This window comes from Phacochoerus africanus, chromosome 10 (assembly GCF_016906955.1).
Source record: "Phacochoerus africanus isolate WHEZ1 chromosome 10, ROS_Pafr_v1, whole genome shotgun sequence".
Classification (NCBI taxonomy): domain Eukaryota; kingdom Metazoa; phylum Chordata; class Mammalia; order Artiodactyla; family Suidae; genus Phacochoerus; species Phacochoerus africanus.
Genome location: NC_062553.1, coordinates 2,981,984 through 2,995,441, shown reverse-complemented (window position 1 = coordinate 2,995,441; position 13,458 = coordinate 2,981,984). Strand labels below are relative to the sequence as shown.

Below are 13,458 nucleotides of genomic sequence, written 5' to 3'. Positions count from 1 at the left end.
CCCTAAAAAGCAAAAAAAAAAAAAAACCTCCCCAAAACAGAAATATAGGTCCACACAAAAATGTGCACATGAATGTTTGTGGCAGCATCAGTCCCAATCGCCAGAGCGCGGAAACCACCCAGACGTCCATCCGTGGGTGAGGGCTTCCCACACAGTGGAAGGTTTGCAGCCTTAAGGAGGAATGCAGTCTGGACACGTGGCCCCTCTTGATGCCTCATGGATGTCTTATGAGGACATCAAGTGTCCTTCTCAGTGTCCTTATACGAGACACCAGAGCTGTCTCTCTGCCACGTGAGGACACAGAGAGAAGGCGACTGGCTCCGGCCAGGATCCCGATGGGCTGGCTCCTGACCCTGGACGTCCAGCCTCCAGAACCGCCTGTTGTTCAAGCTTAGATGTCCACGGCACAGCATTCTAGGCCGACGAAGGCGCACAGAGTCACGGATCTACGTGTCCCCACCCCTCGCGTCAATCCCCGCTGTCACGCCTGTCCTCTCTTGCAGGGGTCACGGTGGCCGGGGTGTTCCGCGTCATCGGAACACAGCTGCACCCCCTGCTCCTTCAGGACCCTCTCCTCCCAAATACCGTCCAAGAAGGGCCTCAGAATCAGCCCCCCGGAGGTCATCTGTGCCCACACTCCTGTCCCCAGCCCAGCAGGCAGCCCAGCCCCTTACCCAAGTGGGACTCAAGATGGCTCAGGTTTTGGAGTTCCTGTCATGGCTCAGCAGTTAATGAACCCGACTAGTATCCACGAAGACGCGGGTTCGATCCCTGTCCTTGCTCAGTGGGTTAAGGATCCTGCGTTGCCTTGAGCTGTGGTGTAGATCACAGACTTGGCTCGGATCTGGTGTTGCGGTGGCTGTGGTGTAGGCTGGCAGCTGCAGCTCTGATTCGACCCCTAGCCTGGGAACCTCCATATGCTTTGGGTGTTGGCCTTAAAAAGACAAAAAAAAAAAAAAGGCTCAGTTTTAAAAGTGTATTAAAAGCCCATGAGATTGTTCAGTGCGTGGTATAAAAAGATGCCATGTGCCTCTGACAAGTGGCTGTCATCTTTAATCAGACTGAACAGGCTCATTAGGAAAGCAGTCTCCAGGGGCACGGAGCGAGCGCTGCTCCGTAGCAGTAGCCAAGCAGAGTGGACACGCGGGGCTGGGCTGGCACCATGGAGATGTGGCAACATCTCTGGGCTCCAGAAACTGCCCACTCCCTGCAGAGAGGAACAGCAATCCCGACCCCTCCTCAGCCAGGCTGCAGGAAGCACAGAGGGACGGGTCTGGACAGCGAGGTGCCTCCCACACCCCACACGAGACAGGAGCCCCCTTTTCCTCTCTAAACCCATCACCGCCTCCTCTGTCCCCTGGAGAGCCACGGCCTCCGCCTGCTTCCCGAACTCTCCCCTGGGCCCCTGCTGCAGAGCCCAGCCTGCAGGTCACACGGCCCCCGGCCAGGCTGGCCAGCTCCCAGCGGCTGCTCCTGGAACCCCTGATTCGTCTCCTTTTTGAACGACCAGAACCAAACTCAGGCTTTAAGAGACCTAATCACCAAAAGCATACAATGAAAACGACACAATGAAATTTTAAGGAGAAGCTAATCAAAACCCTCAGCAGAAGGGGTGCGGCCTGCACAGAGGGGTGTGCACCCCAGACCCTCCCGGGGCGGCTTTACCCTGAAAAGAAGGGCCTGGCTCTGCACCCTGTTAGCAAAGACCCTCCCAGAGCCCCCGACTCAGCACCGTCCCCTCCCCATGGTGGACGCCCCCAGCCTGGGAAGGTTCACGGGGGCCCGGGGTCTCGGCGGGAACACGTCCAGGCTGGTGGGGTTCCCTGGCTCCCATCCTCTCTCACCCTCAGCCCCATCTGGGGCGACCGTTCCAGGACTGAGCCTTGTCCCTCCTCTGCTGTCCCCAGGCCCTCGGGCTGAGCTACATGCAGGCGGGGGTGGGGCGGGCATGGTGGCGGGGACAGGGGGTTCCCAACCAGTGAGTGGGGGGCGGAGGGAGAACGTACTCCGCCTCCGGGCACTCCCTGGCCTGTCAGCTGTCAAGGCTCTGAGAAGTTCTGCAGGAAGGACACTGGCCTGGGGCCCCTGCCTGGCGTCCTCCACCCCGGATGCCTGGGAACGCGGTGACAGTTTGATGGTGAAAGACAAGTCGGATCCTTGCTGGGTGCCGAGCGGGGATGGGACGTCAGGCAGAAGGCGTCTAGGTGCGTGTATCTGTGTGTCTTGCGTGTGTCTGTGTGCGCCTCTCTGTGTCTCTGTGTATGTCTAGGTGCGTGCATAATGTGTCTCTGTGTATGCGTCTGTGTGTCTGTGTCTATGTGTGTGTCGGTGTGTCTTGGTGGGTATATCTGTGCCTCTATGTGTATGTCTGTACAGACACGTCCTTGTGTGTCTCTGTGTGTGTGTGTCTGTGTCTCTGTGTGGGTGCACACACTCTAAAAGGATGACATCTAGGGAGTTCCCGTCGTGGCGCAGTGGTTAACGAATCCGACTAGGAACCATGAGGTTGCGGGTTCGGTCCCTGCCCTTGCTCAGTGGGTTAACGATCTGGCGTTGCCGTGAGCTGTGGTGTAGGTCGCAGACGCGGCTCGGATCCCGCGTTGCTGTGGCTCTGGCGTAGGCCGGTGGCTACAGCTCCGATTGGACCCCTAGCCTGGGAACCTCCATATGCCGCGGGAGCGGCCCAAGAAATAGCAAAAAAAAAAAAAAAAAAAGGATGACATCTAAATGCTAACAGAAGTTTTTCTGGGTGATGACATTCATTCTTATGGAGGATTTTTTGGTTTATTTTATGATAAATAGGTATTCCTTCTGAGTGTGCTTTTAAAATAAACACATTCATTAATTTTTTTAAAAAGGCAGAGAGGCTAGGGCCTTGGGAAGCTGACTTTGCCTCTGACCTCAGGAAACATGTTTACTTGTTTGCAACACAGGCTATATTTTCCTGCCCACTAATGAGGGTGAAGAGGAAAGTGCCAAGGAGACGAGAGGAGGAAACAGACACACCAGCATCTGGAGCCGCAGGACACGGTCTATTTGAAATGTTCAGCTGGCCTCCCCCCTCTGGGGCTCCTCCAGGGCAGGCAGGGGGACCCCGCTACCACCACCGTCGTCAGCGGAAACCCAGCCCCCAGGCCCAGGTCGGGTGGGAAGGGTCCAGAAGGTGAGTGGTGGATTAAGGAAGGACGAGCGGAAGGAGGGAAGAAGGAAGGCTGGTGGATGGAGGGAGGGAGGAAGGGATTAATCAGTGGTCCCAGAGGGACGCTGGGCCTCTCGTTGCCATGGAGACAGCCAGGCTGCGGGAGGCAGGTGGGGCTCAGACAGCAGCACCGCCAGGGTTAAGGAGGGTGGGGCTGAGCGAGAAGCCTCCATCCCCCGCCCCCGCCCACTCCCACCTGTGCAGAAGCATCCTGCTAATTCTGGTGAGAACAAGCAGAGAACAGGGTGAAGGTGGGACTGAGCCAGGGATGCCCTCACTCAACACCCCCCCTGCCCTTACCAGACTCTGAGCTGGCCTGCTTAGACCACTGTCCTCTGGCAATTCCCCAGCCACCTGCCCGCGCTCTCTGTGGAGTGACTCCATCCCCAGAAGCTGGCACTGCAGCAGGGCTGCCCTCAGCCTCCCACCTCTGCTCCTCACCCCAGCCCTCCCCACAGCCCCAGGCGGCCACCTCGGCGATGGGGGTGTGTGGCGATGTTCGCGCCCCCCCCCCCCCCATCAGGACACAGGAGGCTCCTCCGCCCACACGCAGCATGGAGCAGGCTCATAAGGACACACAGCCCAGATACACAGGGTGCAGGTGCGGGAAGCCACGCAATAGCGGATGCTGACTATTTAGGAGTGACCAAGGGAGCCGATGGGGGCGCCACACCGCCACCACCACTAAGTGCACATTTCACAGGCCGGTGGGCAGGCGCTGCTGGCACCCAGTGTGGGATGGCGCTGGGCCCGGTATGCAGATGCGACACACACTGGGGGCTCCTGCAGGGGGTGGGGAAGGGGCCCCAGGGCCGCTCTCCTACTCAGCCCCAGAGAGGAAAACATCTTGGGGACAGACCGGGCTGGGTGACAGGGGCCTCGGGGTCTAGCACCTGGCTGACCTGCTCCGCTCCCGCGAGCCCCGACCCCCCATGGCTCCGTCAGCCTCCCCACCAGCCCAGGGAGCTGCCTACCTGCCTGCTCGAGGTCCTGGCACCGGGGCCCAGTCCCAGCAGTCGCCCCCGTGGCCCCTGTCCAGTGCCCCATCCTGGGCACGGAACTGGCTGTTGACCGTGAGGGCAGACACCCCCACCCTGCAGCCTGCAGTCTGGATCCTTCTCTTCCTCTTTCGGGGCCTGTCCCTGGCCACCGGCCGCCCCCCACGAGCCCACTGCCCGCCCAACTGGGTGCCAGCACACTCTGGGCCGAGCTTAGGTGGTGCCAAGGCAGCGGCTGCTCCCGTCTGTGAGCCGGCTCGTCTCCGCCCGCCCGCGGCTGCCGCCGCGCTGGGGAGGGTGCTGGCCGCCAACACCACACACCGCGAGCTCCAGCAGAGGCGAAAACAAAAGCATTAATCTTCCCCTGGAGGCTGCTTCTCCTCCACGCAAACCTGTTTTCCTCCCGCTCCTCGCAGCGGATGCGGTAAACCAGCGTGCACGGCCCCAAGCCCCCAAGTCTGCATCCGGGCCAGCATGCAACATCAGGGATGCTTACACGGTGACGGTGATGGGTCAGCCCTGGCCCCAGTCCCACCCACCCAGGGCAGGTCCGCTCTTTGCCCGATGACAATAAGGCATCCCCCACCCCCTCCACTACCCCGGCTGAGTGAGGGGACACTTCATGAACATGTCCCAGAGGAGGTCATTAGCGCGTTCTGTGGGCTCCTCGGCAGGTGCAGTTCGGGCTCAGGGCTGGGAGAGGGAGGCCGGGCAGCGGGTTGGGGGCAGGGGTGTGCTGCCCACCCTCAAGGTGCCAGGTTCTTGCTGTGGGGCAGGCAGAGTCCTTAGAGCCGCAGGTGTGTCCAGCCCTTCCTGGCTGCCCTTCCAGCCTCTGGCCTCCAGTCCAGCCTCAGGGGCAGCTTGAGAAACTGCTTCAAAATGCACATCTGACCCAGGCTTTCCCGGTTCAGAAGACCTGCTGGGGGACAGCCAGGGCCCTGTGGCCTCGCCCTTCATCCGGCCTGTCTTCCCACCCCCGGAGCTGAATCTCCGCCCTCCTTGGAAAAGGCCCTCTCCCAACCCAGGCCCTCTGGCCCCTGTGCCCCCACAGACACGGGCTGCAGAGCCAGGTGCAGAGGTGGGCAGGGTCTGAACATCTGCGGGTGGGGTTTGGTCCTACAGTCATCACACCAGATTGATCCTACTGAACAAACGAAGAAAAGTGTGTAACACACGTCATTTTCACAAAGGCACGCGCCCGTGTAACTACCACCCAGATCAAGAAACACTTGAGTCGGGACCCCATTCTGTAAGTGCTGTTTGACCTGGCCTGCCCACCGGACTCAGTCCCGCCTCCCAGGCTCACACTTGAAGCCTCCAAGCCTCAGATTTCCGTCTAGACACCAAGGGCTGAACCAGGATCTCAAGTCCTTCCCACCTGCCTGTCACCTTGTAGAAGGCGCAGGCCAGAGAGTATCACAGCAAGGCTTCCTGGAGGAGGCGGCCCTCACTGGGCAGGCCCTGGAGGGCCATGGCAGGCGAACTCTCGCAGGGCTGGGGGAAGGGGGGCGGGAGCTCAGGGGTGTGGATTCCTGCACAAACACCCAGTCAGACACCCCGAGAACCCCCTCCTTATTCTCAGGGCTAACTCCCGGGGGGGGAGGCCCCCACAGACAGACCAGATGGGGCGAGGGCCATGTGCCCACAGCCGAGGGACCGGCCAGCCACTCACCTCCAGCACGTGTCCCGTGATGTACTTCTCGCAGCCATCGCAGCGGATCCCGAACTTGGCGTGATAGTCGGCCTCGCAGTAGGGCAGCCCGTCCCTGCAACACAGTGGGGCGTCAGGACGGGCGGGGCACCCAAGGACGGCCCCCGAGCCCCTGCCCATGAGAGGGGCCACATCCAAGGGGCAAGCACCCCGCCCTCCTATTGCAGAGACCCCCCCCTGGCCCTCAGGGGGCACAGCCGCCCCTGTCATCACAGCAGCCCTACGAGAAACACCCCTGAGATGGTCCCATTTCACAGGTGCAGAAACTGAGGTGCAAGAGGTGAGTGAGGGGCCGGCAGAGGGCTCTAGAGGCTGAGCCCAAGGAAGAAAAGCCGTTTCCACAGATGTGGCTCCTCCTTCCGGCTCATTCTGGCCAGTGCTCCACATCTGGGGTGGGAAATGGCCTATTTACTCTTAGGGCGGCTCCTGCTCCTTCTGAAAGGGGCCTGGGGCGCCCGAGAAAAACGGGAGCCCATGAGGGAGTGTGACTATAGTTGCCCAGGTGGAAGGCCTGGGCTGACAGTGACAGGAGGCCAGGTGGCAGATGTGCCTTGGGACAGCCCCCCGCCCCGGGAGGGGCAGGAGCTCCCCGCCCCCAGAAGACGAAGGGTGGGGGTGTCAGGCTGCGCGCAGGAAGGAACAGGAGGGCCACATGGTGACACATCCACCCTCCCCACACGCATCGACAGCGAGCCTGCTACGCGCCAGGCGCGGTTGGTGGTGCTGGGGAATCAGGCAAGTTTGGGGCGCGGCTCCTGAGTATCTGAGCCCCTCAACGGAAGTGTCAGATGACAGCTAGTCTGTGGGTGGCTGAAGGAGGCCAATGCAGGCACGAGGCTGCGCGGTATCTAGGATATCCTAGGAGCTCCCCACAAGCCCACTGTAACTGTCACTACGGGCTCAACGCAACGGGACCAGCGGTCATGAGGATGGGGTGGGAGGGCTCAGAGGCGGTGCCAGTGCTGTGGTGAGGGTGGGGCTGGTGGGCCACAGGGACGAGAACAGGCTTGCACTCAAACGCCCCATGCCAGCTGTCACTCGAGCTGTCTGGGCCTCCACTTCCCATCTGTAAAGTGGGAGAAATAAGAGTGTGGTCTAAAAAGACAAGTGCCAGCATCTGGCACTCGGCAGCCACCCGCCAACCAGTGGCTGAGGCCATTGTCATTATCACTGCATTGCCAACCAGGGCTGTCCCCTAGGCCCCTGGCCCCCACAGGGGTTGGGTGTGGAGGTGACTGGCCTGTCAGGCAGGGCTGCGGGGGGGGGAAGGGGCACTGGGGGGGGCACCCATTACTCCCGTATCTCCCCTCCCAGCGCTGCTGAGGTCGCCATGGTCATCCCAGTTTGGTTTTGGTCTTTGCTTAGCTGCCAACAGAAGGTCAGTTTTCTCAAGCTGTCGGGAGACCAGAGCGAACAGCGCCCTCTTTTCCTTAAAGCTCTGGACCTTGTCTGGGTCACACGGATGCCCGCAGGAGGGGGAGGGTCTGGGGTGGGGTCCCAGCCTGTCTGACTGCAGCCTCACAAAGGAAGCAGCCCTCTCTTCTGCAGAAGGAACATGTAAACTGGGCCCTTAGGATCCACTTTCAAAAACCCTGATCTCAGGGTCCTACAGATGGTTGTACCTGCAGAAAGCCCAGGAGGTTAAAGACAACGTCTCCATGGCAACAGCAACGGGCCCTCCCCAGGAACTCTGGGGCGGTTCTGGAGGATGCTAGGTACCACACAGGCAGTCTGGGCAAGCGGGGCTATGGCATTATTCGATTTTATTTTAAGGGCTCTGCCCCCAAGGCTGCCTTCTTCTCTCACTCAACCCTCCCCCTGCCTGTGACACAGGCAGGTCCAAGCCGATGTGGCCAGAACCTCACCCAGCCTGACCTAGCCTGGAGAGAGGCTCGTCTTGCTTTGGGGCTTTCACTGGCGATGCTTGATTTTAAGGTAACTGTACATCCAGATGCAGATGTAAAAATGATACAGAGAGGCCCAGGCCAGCCTTCCTCGGGTGTCCCCAGGGGTCACACCGCAGAGAATTAAAGCACAAGATCCACCAGGAAACTGACACGCATACACGCAGCCGGATTCGCATTTTCCCAGTGTGCACGCACCCTCAGGCACACATCTGTGCACATCTGCGTGTGCCCGCATACAGACGTGTGTGTTTCCGGCAGGTATTTTCTGTGCAGTTTTATTGCAGGTATTTTTTAACCAGTCAATTCCTGTGATGGCTCTGTTCCCTCAAAGTATCAAGAACTAGCATGTCTTTGATCGAATTTGCCAGAAAAACCTCCTAACTCGCAGGAGGCAGAGCAGCTGCTCCTGCTCAGGCCCCGATCTGCATAAGCTCCCTCCTGACCACACACCAGGGCCCTGTGTCCGCCAACAGGAGCTGCCTGATGGCCCGGCTGCAGAAGACAGGGCTCTGCTGTCGCACTCGTGACACCTGAGCTAGCTCAGCCCTTTCCTCCCTCCGCTGCTGGCATCCGCTGAGGTCCACTTTGCGTTCTGCAGGGGATCAGGCAGCAAGGGGTGGGGGGTGATTCTGCAGGGGGGGGACACCTGGGGGGTGTCTGTCTCCATGAACAGAATCACATGGGAGTCACTGCGAAACCCACCAAGGGAGCAGGGCTTGTGGGAGAGGGCATAGCTGTGGGACAAGCATGCCAGGTCCGGCCGGTTCCCCGCCTGGCACAGATGGAGCAGCAGGAGGGCAGGAGAAGGGCAAAAGGCGCGGGGCAGACGTGGAGGAGCCCCGCCCCCTGCCCCCAGGTGAGGGTCGCCCGGCCCCGCCCACTCACTTGCTGATGTACTCAGCGTTCAGTTGTTTCCCGCAAGTCTTGCACTTGAAACAGCCCAGATGCCAGTGCTTGTCCAAGGCCACCAGAGACTGGCCGTTTTTGATCTCTGCGCCGCAGCCCCCGCAACCTGGAAGAGGGAACAGAGCACAGACGTCATCCTCGTGGGCGGGACCCCTGGGACTTGAGACCCCACCGGGCAGTTAGAACCGGCTGGGGATCCGACGGAAGGGACCGTCCCGCCGAGGGTGTTGCAGGACCCTGTTCTACGAGGGCCAGCGTGAGCATTCAGAAAACAGATCGGGACGTCCACTCCTGCACGCACTGAGCGCTGGCCGCATGCAGCCTGGCCCATGAGCAGGCGGCGAGGGCGCGCAGGGGGCGGGGATACAGGAGGAACCAGACAGAGGCCCCGTCCAGCGGATGTGGGCGGGATGGGGCAGCGGATGTGGGCGGGAACAGGTGGACCCTGGGGCGGGGCGGGGCGGGGCGGGGCGGGGCGGGGCGGGGCGGGGCTGCCCCAGGGGGCGGGGCCCCGGCAGCAGGGGGCCTCGATGGCCGCAGGCCTGTCCGCCTCTGCTGGCAGGTGGACTCTGAACCTAACCGTGCCCCCCAAGAAAGGTGCTGAGTTAGAGAGGTTGGAGCCAGGCCCCAGGCAGCACCTTTGTCCCCAAGTGGCCTGTGCCTCCCTCCTGTGGCCTCCAGCCTGGTCCCCGCCCCTGACCAGCCTCCCCTGGCCCCGCCCAGCCACACCGGACCCTCACTCATGCCGCCCCCCAGGAGCTCAGTACAGGCCTCTGGGCTCTGGCACAGGCCTGCTGCCTCCGGGTCCCTCCAGCACCCCTTGGGGCTCCCACAGCCAATGCCTTGCATGCGGAAGGACTGGCGGGGGGAGCAGGCCAGGCAAAGTCAAGGGCAGAGACCGGGAGCACGACCTGTCCAGGGAGGGTGTGTGTGTGTGTGAACATGTCTGCATGTGAGTGTGTCTATGCGTGTCTTGTGTGCACGTGTTGTCCGATTACCTGCCCTGTATCGGTGACTACAGTATCTGTGTGCAGACAAGCATGTCTGTATGTGGCTGTGGGCATGGATGTGTGTGCATGAGTGTATCTGCATGTGTGTGTGTCTAGGATGTGTCCTGTGTGAGTGTGTGTCCTGGCAGGACTGTATTTGTGTGTGGGTGTGTAAATCCATGTGTGAATGTGTGTATATGTGCATTATGTCTGTCCATCTTCATGTATGTTTGTCTGTGCATGGTTGTGTGTACTTCTATGTGTCTTGAATGTCTGCATGTGTGTGTGTGTGTGGTATGTCCCTGTGTATCCATGTGTGTCAGGGCCACCACAAGGGTGGGGCCTTGGGGCCCCCCGCAGGGTCCTTGTGAACAGAGATGAAGAAGGGGCGTCTGGTAAGTGCCACCCCCCGCCCAAGGCCCTGAGGGACTCAGCAGCCCCTGGCTCAGCCCGGGGCTCACAAGCCGGGCAGGACTCCCGCTACCCAAGATGAAAGAATGAGGCCCAGGTCTAGCCGGCCTGGCTCCGAGTCCCACCCGACTCCTCCTGGTCCCACTGGGCAAGCTGCTCTCCCCTCTCCGCGTGGAGCCCTATTTCCTGCTGGCGGGGCGGGGGGGTCATATTTGATGATAGATCTTGCATAAAGTCAGCAGAGCCCGCATGTCTAGGTGCTGGCGCTGCCAGGACACATCTGGGGCCCAGCATGCTCCCCAGAGGCTCCTCTGACCGGGTCTGCTCTCCTTCTGGGCAGAGGCCCAGGGGCGCGTTGTTTTTAAGAATAAAAAATATTTAATGTCCACAAAACTGTTGGTCAAACGCTCCGTGTCTTCACTTATCACACAGTTAAATCCACATACGACTTTAGAAAAGACTCAAGGCCCGAGGTCCAGGCTGAGGGAGGAGGTGACCTCCCCGCATCTCAGGGCCCTGGGCCTAGCCAGGTGGGGGGCAGCAGGAGAGGCTCGGCAAGTGAATGGCCGTGAACAGGAAAGAACGCAGGGAGCCCAGAGAAAGCCCGCATCTCAAGTCCGGGAGGCATCTGGACCCGCTCCCCCCGCCCCCTCCGTCGGTTCCCAGCAGAGCGGAGCCCACAGCGCTGGATCCATGTGGCTGCAACTCCATGCTGTCACCTAGCAGGTGGCCGTGGGCGCTTGTGGTAAGCTCTGCGCCAGCGCCTCCCGCCCAGGGCCATTTTGCCCCCAGGGGAGATCTGGCAACTTCTGGAGACACTTCTCATGGTCCCAACTGGGGGCAGGGCATGCTCCAGGCTGCCCACCAACCCCCAGGGCACGGGCCGGCCTCCACAGCAAACAGCTGTCCAGCCACAAGTGTCCACAGTGCCGAAGTCAAGAAAGCCCACTCAGGACCTCCGTTCAAGTCCCTGTAAACGGGCAAAGCAAAGACCCAGGCCACACTGGGCTGTGCCAGGCCTGGGGAGGCAGGGCGCAGCAGTGGCCGGAAGCACAGACTTGGAGTCAGGCTGCCCTCGCTGCTGTGTGACAGTGATCAAGTTACTTCCCCTCTCTGCGCTGCTAAAACAGGGACACGCTTTATGAGGATAAGGACAGTACCAGCCTACCCGGCCAGGGAGAGCCCGCAGATAAGGCCCGTGGCGTGAAGGAGGAGATGGATGGATGAGTAAGTCACGTGAAGCCCGACACTGATTATTAGCGATGTTGTGGAGAGAAGACCTCCCGAGAGATGGCCGAGTCTGCCGCCTCCTCTCTCAGCAGTGCCCCCCGGGGGGTCCGAGGCTCCCGGCTGTGCACCACCTGCAGCTGCGGGGGGCCCCGGCACCCCCATTCATGCCCGTCAACTCCGGCAGCGTCTCTAACAGAGAGCAGTGATGCCGAGGCCAGAGCGAGGTGCAGGGACCGTTGTCACGGAAACGGCAATCCTCATTTTCTAAGCACATCTGGAGCTCAGCACAGCCTCCTGCGGCTTTGCAAATGGCAGTGGAATCGTCTGTGACGAATCCGGCCCAAATCGTTGTCAGTGAGTGGGACGCCCTTGAGGGAGTGTCCCACTGCCCGGGCAGAGGTCACCAGGAAGGGCCAAAGCCTGCCATCCACGTGCCCTCGCACCCTGAGCCTGGCTCTGCCATCACAGCACCGAGATGGGCCTGGGCCCCTGCCCCAGCATGAGCCTTCCAGAATCTTCCCAGTGGTTTCCTTGGGCGGCCACCTCTAGCAGACGTGGTCACAGGTTCAAGGCCCAGCTCTGCCACTAACTTTTGTGGAATCCAGGATGTGCCAGGCAGTCTCTGTGAGCCCCAGCTATGAACTCAGATGCCTCTCACCCCGCCCCCGACCCCAGATTTAACCAGACTGGGGAGCCGAGGGGAGCTCCAGGCTTGATCTGAGGTTACCTTGGACAGGGAGGAACCGACCGGCTCCAACTCTTGAAAGTGCCTGAGACATTCCGGGCCTGGCTTGCGATCCCTCTAAGGAGCCTGGACTGAGCAGGAGGAGCTGCGAGCAGCCGCTGGGAAAGACAGAACGTGCTCCGCGCTGGCAACTCAACCCCTGACTGCAGTCATTAGGGGCGGGGTGTGCTACGGCCCCCGCGAGGCAGCCCCTGAACCCCACAAAACAGCCCGCATGTCTGCTCCTCCCACAGGGCCCGGCCCCCACCCATTCTTCCACCTCACCCTCTCCTTTAACCTCCCAGCCTGGCTGCAGGAGACGCTCACCCCATTTCCAGAAGGGGGGCTGGGGCTCTGGTCCCGTCACCCACCCCCGGGCACATGAACAGTGCAGCCTCACATGGGCAGAAGACACAGAGGTCGCCAGGCCACCGCCCAAGTGTGAGGACCCATCTCAGAAGGCATTAGGGCCCCGCCGCAGCCCCAGGACTCTGCCCCGGTCCCCGCCCCAGCATCAGGACTCCCCAGCCTCAGGACCCACTCCCCAGGCCTCAGGACTCCCCCAGAATCAGGACCCCACCCTGGCCTCAGGACCCCCCACCCCACATCCACGCGCCCCAGGACCCCACCATGGCCCCAGGACCCCGCCCGGAACTCAGGACCCTGCCCAGGCCTCGGCACCCTGCCCCAGCCTTAGGACAGCCCCTCAAGGGCACACACAGGTCTCTGGTTGGTGTGACTCTGGTCCTGACGCTGGTGGGCCCCAGGTCCCAGCTCCGAGTGTGACCCCAGGTTCCGGGTGTGACCCCGTCCTGCTCCAAGGCCCCATGATCCCAGCTCCCGCCTGCCCCTCCAGGCCGCCACTCACACCCACCGCCGACCCCACATCCATTCCCAGGGCCCAGAGAGGGGACATAGCTTGCCCAGGCAAGGCCCCATGCAGCCAGGCCCAGAGCTGCCCCCGGCTGGCATGGCGCTGGGCCTCCCCGAGGGCTGCCCTGGGACCAGCTCCAACCGGCAGCTGGGGAGTTGGGAGGAGCCCGGATGGGAGCAAAGGGGTTCTGTGGGAGGAGAGCCACCCCTTGGGGCCGTGGGGAGGCAGCCCAGGGCAGAAGCAGCACGGAAGGCTCAGGCACCAAGGGAGATGTTGGCCACCCAGGAGGAGGGGCATCCCTCCCTGGGGAAGGCGTGGGCGTCCAGCAAATAGCGCTTATCCTGTTACTAAGCAACGGGCTCTGGCCAGAGACTGGAGGAGGGATGCTCAGGGCCCTGGGACCAAGCTTAACTCCCTCCAGAGCAGTCAGCCACTTCCCGCTCCCCCTGCGGCCACTTGCAGCTTTCTGCTCTGGAAGGAGGGCTGTGCCCTTTCCATAGCCACCGCAG

General features: G+C 61.5%; 1 protein-coding gene across 27 annotated transcripts in view; it reads right to left on the bottom strand.

Annotated features, from left to right (window-relative positions):
- ABLIM2 (actin binding LIM protein family member 2) overlaps window positions 1–13,458 on the bottom strand; it is a 137,775-nt gene that overhangs the window by 61,396 nt on the left and 62,921 nt on the right. For all 27 annotated transcript variants that reach the window (XM_047798188.1, XM_047798168.1, XM_047798161.1 and 24 more), the window contains exons 5-6: window positions 8,701–8,827; window positions 5,870–5,963 (exon numbers count right to left, since the gene is read on the bottom strand). In XM_047798188.1, the coding sequence (XP_047654144.1) occupies window positions 5,870–5,963; window positions 8,701–8,827 (221 nt within the window). The remainder of the gene's footprint in view (window positions 1–5,869; window positions 5,964–8,700; window positions 8,828–13,458) is intronic.